Source organism: Nomascus leucogenys, chromosome 19 (genome assembly GCF_006542625.1).
Source record: "Nomascus leucogenys isolate Asia chromosome 19, Asia_NLE_v1, whole genome shotgun sequence".
Taxonomy (NCBI): Eukaryota; Metazoa; Chordata; class Mammalia; order Primates; family Hylobatidae; genus Nomascus; species Nomascus leucogenys.
The window spans coordinates 30875357-30893391 of NC_044399.1; the positions used below are offsets into that span (position 1 = coordinate 30875357).

Genomic DNA, 18035 nt, shown 5'->3' on the forward strand with positions numbered 1-18035 from the left:
TGGCATTTCTCCACACGCACACATCCTGCCCTCGTCTCCCACTTCCTCCTGGTTGGTTTTTGAGGAGAGATGAGAGAATAAAAACTAAAATGCAGAGAGTGACATAATAATTGTTTTAAAAAAATACACATATATCCACACTTATATGTACACACCTATATAAATACCTAATAGCTGGTATATATTGAGCTGTTTCTCCTATGAGCCAGGCACTGTGTTAAGTGTTTTCTGTAGATCATCTCACTTCAGCTTCATAGGAAGTGAGGCGGGCGCCCTATGATCCCCATATTATAGGCATGGCTATTTCAGAGCAGGTGGCTGAGGCCGTGGTCTGCTCTTGACCAGTAAGCTGAGAAGCTGGGGAGAGACAGTGCGGGAAGGAGGCATTGGTGGGGAGGTGACCGCCAGACAGGGGTTGTCTGGAAAGGAGGGGAAGGAGAGCCGCCAGAGGGGATCTCTATAAGACCTCTCTCCCCTAAGTGCTAAATTCCTATTTTTTCTCCTCTCTGCTAATCTAACTCCTTTTGCTTTAGGTGAGAATAGCCAAGAGTTCAGCCCCACCTTTTCAGAACGCATTTTCATCGCTGGGTCCAAACAGTACAGGTAAGCAGGGGAGACAAGCCTGAGTGGGAGGTGGGGACTGGACCCAGCGTCCTCGTCCCCAGCGCTTGCCTGGGCCGCTCCTGCTGACCCCAGGCTCCCTCCCTCAGCACCTGTGGTTCAGCTCCTGGAACTCGCCCAGGCTTTCCTGGCTGAGCCGCTCTCTCAGCCAAATAAGCTTTTCAAAGGCTTTTCACAGCTTGTGGCTGACTGCCTCTGGGCCACATCAACTTGACGTTTTATTTTTATTCTCCTCAGAGTCCTTAATGCACCCCCTCGTTTCCCATCAACAGGGAGGGTGCTGGAAATAGAAGCTGCTTCCCACTCTTGTGTGACCGTGAGCGCAGGCCGGGTTGGTGGGGGGGGGGGCCTTCCACTGTCCTCTATGAGAGAAACCTGTTGGTGCCTTTTCTCCTGGGAGATGCACCAAGTAGGGATGCGGGCAGTAGAAAAGGAGGGGACAGATAGACTTGGTGGCCCGGTAGAAAGGAAGCCAGGGTGGGGCTGAGTCTGTTCCCAGGCTCTGCATTCCCCCACAGATGATTTTTTGAAACAAGAGTTCAAGTGCTAGGCGCGATGGCTCTCACCTATAATCCCAGCTCTTTGGGAGGCCAAGGCAGGTGGATCACGAGGTCAGGAGATCGAGACCATCCTGGCCAACGTGGTGAAACCCCGTCTTTACTAAAAATACAAAAATTAGCTGGGCGTGGTAGCGCATGCCTATAACCTCAGCTACTCGGGAGGCTGAGGCAGGAGAATCGCTTGAATCCAGGAGTCGGAGGTTGCAGTGAGCCGAGATTGCGCCACTGCACTCCAGCCTGGTGACAGAGTGAGATTCTGTCTCAAAAAAAAAAAACAAAAAACAAAACAAGAGTTCAAGCTAGAAACAGCTCCTTCCTCTATCACCAGGCAGGTTTTTGTATCAGTGGAGTTTGGAACCTGCTAGTGATAAGATTGTGGGGAGGGCAGCTGGCTGCCTTGGAACCAAGAAATGCTCAGTTTGATGGGATTCCTTCTGCTGTCCTGGGTGCCTTTTGGCCCAGGGTAGGAGCCTCTGATAGACACACTTCTTTCAGCTGTCCAAGAGAAGCCTGTAGGCCTCCAGTGGTCTCCAGGACTGCCATGAGTCTGCCTCCTCTGTGGGGGCAGAAGATGAGGCCAAGGGAGGGTGGCCGAGGCCATGATCTGCTCCACAGCTGTTCTGCAGCAGCCCATCTGTTGCCAGGTCCTTTAATACTTGGCAGGGATCCCAGTCCAGTTAGAGCCATGGCAGTGATGAGCCCCGAGGCCAGCAAAGAAAGGCAGGCTCCCCAGTACCAAGCAGCAGCCCAGGCTGTTCACCTTCCACAGCAGCCAGGGACCCCCAGGAACTGTGAGAGTGGAGGTGACCAGCCTTACCTGTTCCTCCATCCGGAGGCAACAGAAACAAGCTCTGCTCAGTCAGAGCTGAGAGGCCTGCCATGAGCGTGGCCCCCTCCTGGGAACTCTCCAGGGGCAGCTCACCTTGGAGAGCCGTGAGCGAACCGTGTCTGCTCCCCTGATTCTCCCCAAGAAGTGCTGAGTCTATACCCCATCACCATAGTAACAAGCACAGCCTCTTGGCAACTTGCCTTGGGGCCAGACACTGAGCTGGGCTTTTTGAATGAACTAAATTATTGAAACTCCATTTCCACCCTGTATGGCAGAAAATACCAAACCCATTTTATAAGTGAGAAAAGTGAGAAAACGGAGGTTCCTTGGGATTTAGAAACTTTGCCGCATTCACACAAGTAATGGCAAGCTGGGATTTGACCTTGGATCTGCAGGAGTCCAGATACAAGTGTCTGGACCATTCCATCTTCCTGCCTCCTGCTCAATATGCAAATCTGTCCCTTTTTTGACAGCCAGTCCGAGAGTCTTGATCAGATCCCCAACAATGTGGCCCATGCTACAGAGGGCAAAATGGCCCGTGTGTGTTGGAAAGGAAAGCGTCGCAGCAAAGCCCGGAAGAAACGGAAGAAGAAGAGCTCAAAGTCCCTGGCTCATACAGGAGTGGCCTTGGCCAAACCCCTCCCCAGGACCCCTGAGCAGGAAAGCTGTACCATCCCAGTGCAGGTGAGACCCTCCACCCGCTGCCCAGACCCCGGGTTCATGGGGCCTTGGAATTGGAGCCTGTCCCTGGGCCCTGGCCCTCTGTGCTGACAGCTGTGTTTCCCCCCACAGGAGGATGAGTCTCCACTCGGCGCCCCATATGTTAGAAACACCCCACAGTTCACCAAGCCTCTGAAGGAACCAGGCCTTGGGCAACTCTGTTTTAAGCAGTTTGGCGAGGGCCTACGGCCGGCTCTGCCTCGATCGGAACTCCACAAACTGATCAGCCCCTTGCAATGTCTGAACCACGTGTGGAAACTGCACCACCCCCAGGACGGAAGCCCCCTGCCCCTGCCCACGCACCCCTTCCCCTATAGCAGACTGCCTCATCCCTTCCCATTCCACCCTCTCCAGCCCTGGAAACCTCACCCTCTAGAGTCCTTCCTGGGCAAACTGGCCTGTGTAGATAGCCAGCAACCCTTGCCTGACCCACACCGAAGCAAACTGGCCTGTGTAGACAGTCCGAAGCCCCTGCCTGGCCCACACCTGGAGCCCAGCTGCCCGTCTCGTGGTGCCTGTGAGAAGTTTTCTGTGGAAGAATACCTGGTGCATGCTCTGCAAGGCAGCGTGAGCTCAGGCCAGGCCCACAGCCTGACCAGCCTGGCCAAGACCTGGGCAGCAGGGGGCTCCAGATCCCGGGAGCCCAGCCCCAAAACTGAGGACAACGAGGGTGTCCTGCTCACTGAGGTAACTAATCCCCCAGCACCTGTATACATCCCTCCACCAGCAACCTGGGGGATGCTTTTCTCTCTTTATCAGAGTCACTCTTGCCTGTGGTGACAAACAGTAGGATAGTGCTCATTGTGGGTGAAAAGTATAATCTCTTATCCGCCAGCCTCACTTCTCACAGCCTTTTTAGCGTCTTCTGAGTTCTTCTGGTTGGTCACCTCCTGCTTGCTGAATGTGGGCACTGCATGAATAGTACACACGCTGAGGACAAGGGGAATCAGCCAGGAGCCACTGGAGATGTTATCATGGCCCCCAGAGACGGAAGATGAGGATGGGACCTGTTTTCACCACCCACCTCCTTCCCTTTTTCCTCTTGTTCACTTCCCAAATAATTGTATAACTTTAAATGATTTTATCAAACTTTGATTTCCGGGTTTTATTCCATCCATCCACTTTTTTTTTTTTTTTAATAAATGTGTTTTTTGAGACAGTCTCACTCTGTCACCCAGGCTGGAGTGCAGTGGCACAATCATAGCTCACTACAGCCTCCATCTCCTGGGTTCAAGCGATCCTCCTGCCTCAGCCCCTCAGTAGCTGGGACTACAAGCATGTACCACCACGCCCAGCTATTTTTTTTTTAATAGAGATGAGGTCTTGCTGTGTTGCCCAGGCTGGTCTCAAACTCCTGGGCTAAAGCAATCCTCACACACTGGCCTCCAAAAGTGCTGGGATTATAGGTGTGAGCCACTGCACTGTCTTATTCCATCCACTTTTTAATTTTTTAATTTTTTTCTTTTGTTTTGAGACAGAGTCTTACTCTGTCGCCCAGGCTGGAGTGTAGTGGCACTGTATCAGCTCACTGCAACCTCCCCCTTCCAGGTTCAAGTGATTCTCCCACCTCAGCCTCCTGAGTAGCTGGGACTACAGGTGTGCGCCACCATGCCAGGCTAATTTTGTGTTTTTTGGTAGAGACAGGGTTTCACCATGTTGGCAAGGGTGGTCTCAAATTCCTGACCTCGAGTGATCCGCCCACCTTGGCCTCCCAAAGTGCTGGGATTACAGGCATGAGCCACCATGCCTGGCCCCTCCCTCCATCCACTTTTAACATCATCCTTGACCCCGGCCCCTCTTCACTGTTCCTCCCTTCCCTCCACCTTCTAGCTCCTGAGTTTTGTTTTTTCATTGTCAAGGTGATTGGCAGTTCTGTTTCTGTCTCACCATCACAAGTCTGGGATGTTTTTCATCACAAGGATCAGTGGCCGCAGCCCATGAACCCTTCCCTTGCCTTCACCTCATTCCTCTACCCCCTCTCTGGTGCTGCCCGGCTCAGATCCCTGACTTCGCCCCAGGCTGTCTGGTTGTGAGGGCTCAGCTCAGCAGCCCTGGCAAGGTCACCAGCTGGAGAGCCTTCCTCATTGTAGCCCTGTAGTCCTCTGCTGCCCTGGCCACTAAAAGTGTCCTCTCTCTCCTGCCAACCCCAGAAACTCAAGCCAGTGGATTATGAGTACCGAGAAGAAGTCCACTGGGCCACGCACCAGCCCCGCCTGGGCAGAGGCTCCTTCGGAGAGGTGCACAGGATGGAGGACAAGCAGACTGGCTTCCAGTGCGCCGTCAAAAAGGTACGCCAGGGCTCAGGGGCTAAGTGAAGAGGGAAGCCAGGAAGGGGGCCTGGTGTGTTCCCTCTACTTTCTTTCAAGGACTGTCGCAGGGTGGCCGTGGGTCTGACTTGTGAACAGAACTTGGCTGTCACTAGCCACCTGAGGTTGGCTGGAACTGGAAGGGAGCAGCCTGTCACGTGTCCTGGCCTGGCTGCTGCCCCTGGCATATGTGTATGTGAGAGGCAGTGTGAGAGGACGCACGTGGCCTCGGTGTCTCAATACAGCCAGGGCCCTGAGGGGCAAGTCCCAACATGGAAGATGGTTGGAGCGTCATGAAATTCACACTGAGGTAAAACCCCTGAACCACATAGGAGGCCGCCCCCGACTTGGGCCAGATGATGGGAAAGCAGTAGCCTCCACCTGTGGGGTGCTTCCAGGAGGAAGCCAGCCTCAGTGGGAGTGGGCAGATCTGCCGGAGTCAGAGCTGCGCCCCCTGTTGGCCAGGTGTGCCACAGTCCTGCAAGACAGACATGGTGGGGACATGAAGCTTGGCAAGACAGGAAGTCACTGGCCTGGTAGCAGAGCCCTGATTCAGACCAGGTCTGTCTGACCTGAGAGTTTGGCTTTCAACCACACTCTTCAGGAAGAAGAGGAAAGAAGATAGACTTGTTGTCCTAGAGTTTTGAGTAGAGACAGAAGACAGGAATCACCTCTCCCACCCCTTCATCTCACTGATGTTACAAGTGGAGAGCAGAGAGGACAGTGTGGCATGCTGGGCCTGGAGCTTAGGCTCCTCCTGTCAGATCACACTGTCCGGTCCCAGAGGGAGCATCGGTGGGGGCTGCAGACCCACAGGCCTCACGGGTGTCGGTCCTTCTCCCCGTCACCAACCTTTCCCCCACCCCCAATTCTCGATCATCTTGATTGGAAGCCACCTTGTCCCCAGTCAAAGCTCTTGGCCAAGACCTAAGGCGCGTTTCTGTGGACCATTCCCTTGGCCCTCTGGGCAGGGTGAAGTAAGCTCAGAGATATACCTTGTTTCAAGTGGCTTATGTCAGAGACACTCCAATCCCCAAAAGGAAAGCAACAAATACAGGTAGAGCATCTGCAATCTGAAAACCCAAAATCTGAAGTGCTCCAAAATCCAAAACTTTTGGAACACCAACCTGACACAGGAAATGCTCACTGTAGCCAGAGCACAAAAGCCCGGCACACGCTGGCCCCATTCAGAGCAGACACTGCCACCACCGTCTGGGGTGCCTGTGGCCTTAAGGGGAGAGGAGACAACTGGGATGTGAATAAACCCGGCTTCCCTGGTGTGTACTTGGGCTGGATGGTGAGACCAGTGAGGGGACTATCTGTAGGTACCACCCCAAGCTTCAGACACACTGTGTCAAATACGAAAACTCTGCCCTCACCACCCCCGACTGGCAACACGTGCTGAGTGCGTGCTGAGTTCTTGCCGAGTTCTTGCCAGTGTGGATCATCGTCTTCCACTTGGTGAGGCCAAGGCCGCATGCCTGACCTGCTCAGCTGCAGTTCCCCTCTCCAGGCTACCGGAGAAGGCTCAGCTGTCCCTCCTGAGAGGTGGTGGGAGGAGAGTGTGAGAGTGTGAAGAGACGTGCACCCAGCGCTGGGAGCTTAGTCACTGGGCTTCTCAGCTGTTCCCCTGCTGAGGGCCTCAAGAGTCTTCCCAGGCAACAAGGTAAACAACCCTAATATAGTGGAAGAGGATAAATACTCCATGTCTCGCCCCTCCCATCCACTGCAAGGCAGTTGGAAAAGCTCCAAGCACAAGGCATGGACTTCTCAGTACCAGAGCTGCAGCTCAAGCCCACCAGAGCTGGCCACTCGCAGAACCACTTCCTTCCCACCCCGGAGAATGTAGTGGGGATGGCTCTTTGGCAGCCCGCACAGCTGCCATTGGTTGGGCAGACAGTGCCTGCTTTCCCTCAAGGCAGTGGTGTCCTTTAGGGTTTTCAGCTGGAAGAGCAGGAGAAACAGTTCCCTGATTAGGGGATGGGGACTGGGAGGTGGATCACGCATCAGAGGTCAGGCCGCACATCGGATCAGAGCAAGTCTGTGCCCCCCGATGCTCCTTGGGGAGAAGCCAGTGTGTGAGGTGTCACATGGCGGTGCCAGCACTCCTTCGTCCTCCTGATCTAGATGCTGATTGGCCATAGGTCCAGGGTTTGATGCAGTTGTTTTTTGTTTTTTTTAAGGTTTTGTTTGATCTTTTTTCTTTTTTTTTTTTTTTTTGAGACAGGATCTCGCTCTGTTGTCCAGGCTGGTATGCAGTGGCATGATCACAGCTCACTGCAGCCTCAGCCCCACAGACCCAAACAACCCTATTGCCTCAGCTTCCCATGTAGCTGGGACGTCAGGCATGTACCACCACACCCAGCTAATTTTTTATTTTTTGTAGAAACAGGATCTCACTATGTTGCCCAGGCTGGACTCAAACTCCTGGGCAATCTCCCAAAGTGCTGGGATTACAGGTGTGAGCCACTGTGCCCCACCAGGATTCCATTTTAATAGAAGAAACGACTACTTGTTTATACACGCATAAAAAGTCCAGGCTAGGTACAGTGGCTCATGCTTGTAATCCCAGTACTTTGGGAGGCTGAGGTGGGAGGATTGCTTGAGGCCAGGAGTTGGAGACCAGCCTGGGCAACATAGCGAGATCGCATGTCTACAAAAAAGCAAAAAACAGAAATAAAAAAGAAATTTTAGGCCGGGCGCGGTGGCTCACGCTTGTAATCCCAGCACTTTGGGAGGCCGAGGCGGGCGGATCACGAGGTCAGGAGATCGAGACCACGGTGAAACCCTGTCTCTACTAAAAATACAAAAAAATTAGCCGGGCGTGGTGGCGGGCGCCTGTAGTCCCAGCTACTCGGAGAGGCTGAGGCAGGAGAATGGCGTGAACCCGGGAGGCGGAGCTTGCAGTGAGCCGAGATTGCGCCACTGCACTCCAGCCTGGGTGAAAGAGCGAGACTCCGTCTCAAAAAAAAAAAAAAAAAAAAAAAAAAAAAAAAAAAAAGAAATTTTAAAAGTCTAAAAAGATTTCTGTCAAAGGGCAGTTACCTCTGAGAATAGGACTGGGGAATGGAGACTTTTGCTTTTTTTGGTATCATTTGAATTCTTTTATAATGAGCCTATATTTGTTTGCAATTAAAAGTAAGATCAGGGCCGAGCACGGTGGCTCACACCTGTAATCCCAGCACTTTGGGAGGCTGAGGCAGGTGGATCACAAGGTCAGGAGTTCAAGACCAGCCTCTGGCCAAGATGGTGAAACCCCATCTCTACTAAAAATACAAATATTAGCCGGGTGTGGTGGCAGGCGCCTGTAATCCCAGCTACTCGGGAGGCTGAGGCAGAGAATTGCTTGAACCTGGGAGGCGGAGGTTGCAGTGAGCCAAGATCACGCCACAGCACTCCAGCCTGGGTGACAGAGCAAGATTCAGTCTCAAAAAAAAAAAAAGAGGTAAGATCAGGCCGGGCCTGTGGCTCATGCCTGTAATCCCGGCACTTTGGGAGGCCAAGGGTGGTGGATCACAAGGTCAGGAGATCTGGCCAACACAGTGAAACCCCATCTCTACTAAAAATACAAAAATTAGCCAGGTGTGGTGGCGGGCGCCTGTAGTCCCAGGTACTTGGGAGGCTGAGGCAGAATTGCTTGAACCCGGGAGGCGGAGGTTGCAGTGAGCAGAGATTGTGCCACTGCACGCCAGCCTGGGCGACAGAATGAGACTCTGTCTCAAAAAAAAAAAAAAAAGAATACCAAAGAAGGCTGGGTGTGGTGGCTCACGCCTGTAATCCCAGCACTTTGAGAGGCCGAGGCGGGTGGATCACCTGAGGTCGGGAGTTCGAGACCAGCCTGACCAACATGGAGAAACCCCATCTCTATTAAAAATACAAAAAGTTAGCCGGGCGTGGTGGCACATGCCTGTAATCTCAGCTACTCAGGAGGCTGAAGCAGGAGAATTGCTTGAACCCAGGAGGCAGAGGTTGCAGTGAGCCGAGATCGCGCCATTGCACTCCAGCCTGGGCAACAAGAGTGAAACTCCATCTCAAAAAAAAAAAAAGAATACCAAAGAAAACGAGGGAAGTTCAGGGAGGAAAAAGTGATCCCCAGTGTCCAGCGTGCAGGCAACTGAGGGGAGGGAAGTGGCTTCTGGATCAGGCAGTAGGCTCATTGCTGACAGTGCTTCCACCTGGGGATGCTCCATCCTGAATGTATTTTAAAACATTAGCATGGATGCCAGGCACAGTGGCTCACACTTGTAATCTCAACATGTTGGAGGCCAAGGTGGGAGAATCACTTGAGCCTAGGAGTTCAAGACTAGCCTGGGCAATATGGCGAAACCCCATCTCTACAAAAAATGCAAAAATTAGCTGGGCATGGCACCTATAGTCTCAGCTACTTGGGAGGCTGAGATGGGAGGATCGCTTGAGCCCGGGAAGGTCGAGGCTGCAGTGAGCTGTGATTGTGCCACTGCACTCCAGCCTGGCCAACCAAGGGAGACCTTGTCTCAAAAAAACAAAAAAAAAAACGTCTGGGCGCGGTGGCTCACGCCTGTAATCCCAGCACTTTGGGAGGCCGAGGTGGGCGGACCACAAGGTCAGGAAATCGAGACCATCCTGGCTAACACGGTGAAACCCCATCTCTACTAAAAATACAAAAAAATTAGCCAGGCGTGATGGCGGGCGCCTGTAGTCCCAGCTACGCGGGAGGTTGAGGCAGGAGAATGGCGTGAACCTGGGAGGCGGAGCTTGCAGTGAGCCGAGATCGCGCCACTGCACTCCCACCTGGGCGACAGAGTGAGACTCCGTCTCAAAAAAAAAAAAAAAAAAAAAAAAGTTCAGCATGGAAAGGCCTTCTGGAGGCGCAGAGTAGCTGGCAGCTCTGGAGTCAGGCTTGCCCGAGTAAAAGCCCGGCTGTGATCTCTTATACCCAGTGACCTTGGGCAAATTACTTGCCCAGGCTTCAGCTTCTTCATCTATAAAATGGGGATAATGATCCCACCAGCTTACAGGCTATTGTAAAATCTCAATAACTAATGCTTAGAAAGGGCTTTACCAGTGCCTGGGAAATGATGAATGGGCATTAGATCTTAGTTCTCATGAATATCTTCATCGCAGTCCAGCCCCCTTATTTTACGGATGAGGAACACGGAAGTTCAGAGAGGAGGGGTGGCCAGACGGGCAGCCAGCTTGGCCTGGAAGACTGGGCTGCTTTCTCCTCTGGCACCGACTTCTAAAGCACCTTGTATTTTGAAGTATCTGCTCCCACCTCTTTGGTCTGGGTGGTTGGAAATATTTTTAGCATGGACGGGACACTCTAAGAGGACTTACAGATTTCTGCAAAGTTAAAGCCAAGTTTCCCCAACTCTTTTGGATCACAGCCCTGTTAATATCTCAGTCATTGTTTCAGGGCAACCCAGGCCAAAACAAATACCCAACAGTTCTGTTTATGAAGCAATGAGGTCAAATAATAAGTCTTTATCCTAACAACTTAGTAGCCATTTGAAAAGCTCAACATAAGTTGAAAGAAAAAGGGTCCTTCCATTTCCAAACCGCCAGATTATTAATGGGTTGTATGCTTTGTTGCGCATCCCAACCCTTGAAATCAGATAGGACACCACCACCTTCATATCCCACATTTTCTCCTTGAAGTACTTTTAATCACAGTGACCTGCAAAAACCTAGCTTCATAGAGATACATTATCAAAGGGAATGTCGCGTGCGTGATCGAACTTTCAAGCTGAACTATCTCGAGCGAGTAGTTCACGTGGTGTCCTGCAGATGTTGCGGTGGCCGTTTCCCTCAAATGTCAGATATCCATTTGGCGCCCTTCTGAGTTATCTGCAGTGCCCCGGGGTGCCTCAGCTCAGTTTGGGGGTGGTTAGGCTGAAGACATTTGCTAACAAGTCCTGTTGTTGAATTTGTTCCAACTCAGGTTCAGAGGCTTTTTAGAGCTGGAAACACTGGCAGAGTCAAAGTTCATGGGAGATGATTAACCAAACCAGATATTAGGGAACCAGAAGGGCGATATTTTCCACTGATAGGCAAAAGTCCAAAAACCCCACAGTGTCAGAGCTGTTTGCCAAGTCAGCAAGTCTGTGGAGATCGCTTCCAAGCTGGTTCTGTTACTGCCAGCGCCCCCTGGTGATGCCACTCAAGGCTTACTTGAGAACCATCAGCAGCCAGGAAGGAGGACAAGTCTATTAAGAAGCCTAAGAGGCCGCGCGCAGTGGCTCACGCCTGTAATCCCAGCACTTTTGGAGGCCAAGGTGGGCGGACCATGAGGCCAGGAGTTCAAGACCAGCCTGGCCAACGTGGTGAAACCCCGTCTCTACTAAAAATACAAAAATTAGTTGGGTGTGATGGCACGTGCCTGTAATCCCAGCTACTCAGGAGGCTGAGGCACGAGAATCGCTTGAATCCAGGAGGCGGAGGTTGCAGTGAGCCAAGATATCACGCCACTGCACTCCAGCCTGGTGACAGAGCGAGACTCCGTCTCAAAAAAAAAAAAAAGAAGAAGAAGTCTAAGAGGCCGGCACAGTGGCTCACGCTGTAATCCAGCACTTTGGAGCAAGGGGCGGACCATGAGGCAGGAGTTAAGACCAGCCTGGCAACGTGGTGAAACCCGTCTACTAAAAAAAAAAATTAGTTGGGTGTGATGGCACGTGCCTGTAATCCCAGCTACTCAGGAGGCTGAGGCACGAGAATCGCTTGAATCCAGGAGGCGGAGGTTGCAGTGAGCCAAGATATCACGCCACTGCACTCCAGCCTGGTGACAGAGCGAGACTCCGTCTCAAAAAAAAAAAAGAAGAAGAAGAAGTCTAAGAGGCCGGGCACAGTGGCTCACGCCTGTAATCCCAGCACTTTGGGAGGCCAAGGCAGGCAGATCACCTGAGGTCAGGAGTTTAAGACCAGCCTAACCAACATGGTGAAACCCTGCCTCTACTAAAAATATGAAAAATTAGCTGGGCATAGTGGCAGGTACCTGTAATCCCAGCTACTGGGGAGGCTGAGGCAGGAGAATTGCTTGAACCCAGGAGGTGGAGGTTGTAATTAGCTGAGATTGCGCCACTGCACTCCAGCCTGGGCGACACAGCGAGACTCTTGTCTCAAAAAAAAAAAAAAAGGACTAAGTGTCAGTCTAAGTATCAGCTTCTCTGATGTGAGCTGGAGGAATTGGGGAGCTAGCACTTCCTGAGTGCCCACTGGTTGCCAGGCCTGGTGTCAGTTACCATCCTTCGAAATCCTTGCTCTACTCAGGAGCAGATACCACCGTCCCTGCTGTTTGCATATGGAAACACGTGGATGGGAAGTCTGCTGCCTTGTTTTAAAAGGCTGAGCCAGGATCTAAGCCCAAGATGTTTATATCCAAGGCCTATTTCCTCTCACCAAGTTGCTGGTCCCTGCAGAAAGGAGTGGATGATCCCGGACCTGCCAGTCGGCAGTGGGAGTGGCCTTGGCCAAACCCCTCCGCAGAAGCCTCCTTAAGTTCCCAGATGCTGGGAGACAGCTGCAAACAGAATAAACAGTGCTCTGTCTATGTGGATGTTTTAGTCCTCCGGGAAAGAAAAGTGTTGAGGCCGGGCGCGGTGGCTCACGCCTGTAATCCTAGCACTTTGGGAGGCCGACGTGGGCAAATCACAAGGTCAGGAGTTTGAGACCAGCCTGGCCAGCATGGTGAAACCCCGTCTCTACTAAAAAATACAAAAATTATCCGGGCCTGGTGGCGCACACTTGTAGTCCCAGCTACTCGGGAGGCTGAGGCAGGAGAATCGCTTGAACCCGGGAGGCAGAGGTTGCAATGAACAGAGATCACGTCACTGTACTCCAGCCTGGGCGACAGAGCGAGACCTCTGTCTCAGGAAAAAAAAAAAGAAAAGAAAAGAAAAGAAAAAAAATGCACCCGATGGAGTCCAAATCTTGGTTCTTGACAGTCAGATAAGTCAGAAACCCAGCTTCTGAGAGTAGACATGGATGCTGATAAGCAAAAGGTCCCACATCCTAGAAATTGCCCAGACATTTAGCTGGAGGAAAAAATGTTCTGCGTTTGGCAGATTTGAGGGCGGACAGCGTGCCAGCAGCCAGGATGAGGAATGTAGGTTGTTTTTTTTGGGGGGTGGGGGGGGGGATTTTGTTTTGTTTTGTTTTTGAGATGGGATCTCACTCTGTTGCCAGGCTGGAGCGCAGTGGTGCGACCTCGGCTCATTGCAACCTCCGACTCCCGGGTTCAAGTGATTCTCCTGCCTCAGCCTCCCGAGTAGCTGGGATTACAGCCACGTGCCACCACACCCGGCTAATTTTTGTATTTTTAGTAGAGACAGGGTTTCGCCATGTTGGCCAGGATGGTCTTGATCTCCCGACCTCGATCTCCTTGATTCGCCCGCCTCAGCCTCCCAAAGTGCTGAGATTACAGCCATGAGCCACCGCGCCCGGGTGGAATGTAGTGTTTTTTTTTTTTAATTTTAATTTTTTTTTTTTTTTTTTTTTTTTTTTGAGACGGAGTCTCACTCTGTTGCCCAGGCTGGAGTGCACTGGTGCGATCTCAGCTCACTGCAAGCTCCGCCTCCTGGGTTCATGCCATTCTCCTGCCTCAGCCTCCCGAGTAGCTGGGACTACAGGCGTCTGCCACCACGCCCAGCTAATTTTTTTGTATTTTTTAGTAGAGATGGGGTTTCACCGTGTTAGCCAGGATGGTCTCTATCTCCTGACCTCGTGATCTGCCTGCCTCTGCCTCCCAAAGTGCTGGGATTAGAGGCATGAGCCACTGCGCCCGGGGCGGATGTAGTTTTTATGTGGCTGTTTTTGCACACAGGCAGCACTCCAGAACTTTAATTAAGTACAAGAAGTTGCTCCTGATACCAAGGGCACGGGATACACCATTTAGCCTCTGAGGGTCCAGCAGGCCCCCCAGGCCCCTGCATCACCACTGGAAACAGCAGCAGCCTGTGTGTGTGGAGCACTAGGGTGCTGACAGGATGCCAGGGACCCAGCTCTGGTCCCCTCACCCTGTCTTAACAGCTGCCTCTGGGCCCTTGCAGGTGCGGCTGGAAGTATTTCGGGCAGAGGAGCTGATGGCGTGTGCAGGATTGACCTCACCCAGAATTGTCCCTTTGTATGGAGCTGTGAGAGAAGGGCCTTGGGTCAGCATCTTCATGGAGCTGCTGGAAGGTGAGGAGCCAGATCCCACTCTTTCTCCAAATTCAGGGCCAAGAGTTCCCCCCCGAGTCTTGCCCAAGTTGGCCTTGGTCACTAACCTCTTGACCCTGTGACCCTGCTTTCCACCGCCTGCCCTGTGCTCTTGCCCTTGGCTGGCGTGGAGGCTCGGGCAAGTCCCATGTATAGCCTGGCCTTTGGTCTCCTAGGTGGCTCCCTGGGCCAGCTGGTCAAGGAGCAGGGCTGTCTCCCAGAAGACCGGGCCCTGTACTACCTGGGCCAGGCCCTGGAGGGGCTGGAATACCTCCACTCACGAAGGATTCTGCATGGGGACGTCAAAGGTAAGGCCCAGGCCCCACAGCCCTGATCCCCAGCAGGCTCTTCTCTCACACCATCCTGCCTGATCTCCTCTCAGTTCTGGGCTAGCCTGGTCATCTCCAGTAGCAGGCCCTGAGTCAGGCTGACAGGACTGTGCCTGTAGGAAGGGGAATGATGTTCTCCAACCCCTTAGCCAAGCACTGTAGTTTCTGGTAGATGGTGGCCACAGAGAACCGAAGGTCAAGCTCCCACCCACTGGTGACCCCTGGTACGGGGTCGGCGCAGGCTAGCAGAGTGGCAGCGTTCCCGAGTAAACCCTGCTCCTGTCCCCTTGCCCTCAGAGATCCTGCCTGCCTCTAGCCTGAATTGATACCCTCCTGCCTTCCTCCACGATTAATGAAACTAATCAGAAGCAGCAGCTGCCACATAGGATCAGCCAGAAAATTATGTCACTGGAGGGCAGGCCAAACCGAGCCAGGGTGGGCTGGGACCCGGCATGACTCACCTGTTCCTTTTCCTCCCCGGGGCGGCCTGGCAGCTGACAACGTGCTCCTGTCCAGCGATGGGAGCCATGCAGCCCTCTGCGACTTTGGCCATGCTGTGTGTCTTCAACCTGATGGCCTGGGGAAGTCCTTGCTCACAGGTAAGGCCCCCCACCAACTGCCATGCCCCCCAATGCGTTCATTCGCCAAATGCCTTCCATGCTTTCCAGAACGGGAATTGAGATGTGAACACTTAGGTCCACCTGTGTGTTTAAGCCCCGCAGCCAGCCTGGATGATTATCAGGGGTTTCTTTGTTATGCGTAAATGTGATAATGGATGTCAGGTGCTCATTGTCAATGCTCCTGTACAGAGGGAAGAGAAGGGAAAGGCTGGTTGACTCTCCGTAGGTCCCAGGCCTTCTGCCTTGGAGGCCCCGTGGCTCCCCACCTCTTGTCTGGCCTTTTCAGGGGAGTGCACCGCCAGCCTGTGACCCCAGCTCTCCTGCGCCTCTGAGCACAGTTGGCTGGAAGCACAGTGGGCAGGCTGACCAAGGGGCCTGGGCTCTAAAGCCAGTGAAATATCTTTCTTTAACTCCTCTGATTATCGAAATAATCCATGCCCACTCTGAAGTATAGAGTTAAGCATATAAAAGAGGCAGAGAACAGAATTCTCACCATTCCTCTTACCCAGAGAGAGAATCACAAATTTTTTGTTATTTTCATTGAGACAGAGTCTCACTCTGTCACCCAGGCTGGAGTGCAGTGGCACAATCTCAGCTCACTGCAACCTCCGCCCCCCGGGTTCAAGCAATTCTCCTGCCTCAGCCTCCTGAGTAGCTGGGATTACAGGCACCTTCCACCATGCCCAGCTAATTTTTGTATTTTTAGTAGAGACGGGGTTTTGCCATGTTGGCCAGGCCAGTCTCAAACTCCAGACCTCAGGTGATCCACCCCACTCAGCCTCCCAAAGTGCTGGAAGTATAGGCATGAGCCTCCGTGCCCGGCCGAATCATGAGTATTTTAAATAACTCCTTCCAGGCTGTTGTTTTCCCTGTGCCTAGTTAGGGCCATTATAACACAATTTTGTGCCCTGCTTTTTTCATTTATAGCATTAAGGATAAAATGATTTCATTTTGACCAACGGAAAAAGAATCTTTGGCAAGTATATAATTGTGTGTTGTTAAAGGACTATGTTGGCAATTCTGAAGATGTAAATTGAATGTGGACACTTGACCTCCACCCGTGTTGTTTTAAGCCCTTTTAAAATAACTGTAGTGGGCTTTTTCTTGTTACAAAAAAAAAAAATGTATCTTTTCTGATTTTTTTAACTTTTATTTTTTACAGACAGAGTCTTGCTCTGTCACCCAGGCTGGAGTGCAGTAGCTCACTCATAGCTCACTGCAGCCTCAAGCTCCTTGGTTCAAGCGATCCTCCCACCTCAGCCTCCTGAGTAGCTGGGACCACAGGCATGCACCACCATGTCCGGCTCATTTTTTGTATTTTTTGTAGATATACATGGGGTCTCAGTATGTTGCCCAGGCTGGTCTTAAATTCCTGGATTTAAGCATTCCTCCCACCTCAGTCTCCCAAAGTGCTGGGATTACAGGCATGAGCCACTGCCTGACCCTTTTTTCTAATATCTTTTGAAGAAAGTAGAGCTAAGCAAAAATTACAAATACAAATCACCAGGAAAAAAACCACTGTTCACATCTGCCATCTATCCTTTCAGTCTTTTACACATATGTTTTCTATTGCGATTTTTAAATTTCACTTACTAGTATTTCAGGAACATCTTACCAGTAATTAGCCTTCTACAACCTAATTTGTAATGTCCAGCCCCTGCCCCATTTTCAAAAAACACTTTAAGGGTTTGGTCCAAAGGGCAGAGTCCACATCATGGATGCTCTGTTGCTTTGTACAAGTTCCCAGCAGAGTCCCCGCCTAGCTCTTCCCTACAAATTTGACTTGGAGACTTTATTTCTATATTTAAAGTACTTTAACATGGCCTGGCGCAGTGGCTCATGCCTATAATCTTAGCACTTTGGGAGGCCGAGGTGGGCGGATCACCTGAGGTCAGGAGTTCGAGACCAGTCTGGCCAACATGGGTGAAACCCCATCTCTACTAAAAATATAAAAATTAGCCGGGCATGGTGGCTCATGCCTGTAATTCCAGCTACTCAGGAGGCTGAGGCAGGAGAATCTCTTGAACCCGGGAAGCAGAGGTTGCAGTGAGCCGAGATCGCGCCATTGTACTCCAGCCTGGGTGACAGAGCAAGACTCCATCTCAAAGAACGAAAAAGATAATAAAATAAAAAGTACTTTAACAGTGACAAATGTAAGATACCCCGAGGATTAACTAGGGTGGCCATTGCCTAGGCTCCTGCCCATCGGCATTCCAGGTGACTTTATGTCTCATCCCCCTTCTCAGGGGACTACATCCCTGGCACAGAGACACACATGGCTCCGGAGGTGGTGCTGGGCAGGCGCTGCGACGCCAAGGTGGACGTCTGGAGCAGCTGCTGCATGATGCTGCACATGCTCAACGGCTGCCACCCCTGGACTCAGTTCTTCCGAGGTCCGCTCTGCCTCAAGGTCGGTGACGGCGCCCGGCATGGCCAACAGGGGGAGCTGCAGGGCCCTGGGGCCCAGGCCGCAGGCTTGAGGGGCTGCTCTGCGGTGGCAGATGGAGCAAGGGGAGGCCTGGTCATCCATGTGGGATCCTAATTCAAATACTTGCCACCCAAATCTGGGGGTACAAGGGGAGATCCAGCTGCGGGGGCTCACCGAGTTCATGGCAGGTGAGAACTCTCTTCTGTCCATACCCTGGGCCCCATCCACCTGCCTCCTAACGGGCCGGGCCTGGAGGCTGTGGGCGTCTTGCTGCCTGGCTCTGGCCTGTTTTACTGGCTCCATTTGTCCCATTCCTGGGAAAAGTGCCCTCACTATAGCCCAGACCCCTCCATTCCTTGTGGTAGACCCCAGCACAGCGGGAGCAGGGGCCGGCGGGAGTTGCACAAAGAGCAATAACAACCGGGCATCAGGAAATGAGGGGAGGCAGGCC

General features: G+C 52.2%; 1 protein-coding gene across 2 annotated transcripts in view; it reads left to right on the forward strand.

Moving 5' to 3' along the window:
* Positions 1-18035, forward strand: part of MAP3K14 (mitogen-activated protein kinase kinase kinase 14) — a 52464-nt gene that overhangs the window by 26975 nt on the left and 7454 nt on the right. For both annotated transcript variants that reach the window (XM_030799541.1, XM_003270715.4), the window contains exons 3-10: positions 534-603; positions 2484-2694; positions 2803-3417; positions 4881-5018; positions 14060-14189; positions 14384-14515; positions 15031-15135; positions 17403-17566. In XM_030799541.1, coding sequence (XP_030655401.1) covers positions 534-603; positions 2484-2694; positions 2803-3417; positions 4881-5018; positions 14060-14189; positions 14384-14515; positions 15031-15135; positions 17403-17566 — 1565 coding nt within the window. The remainder of the gene's footprint in view (positions 1-533; positions 604-2483; positions 2695-2802; positions 3418-4880; positions 5019-14059; positions 14190-14383; positions 14516-15030; positions 15136-17402; positions 17567-18035) is intronic.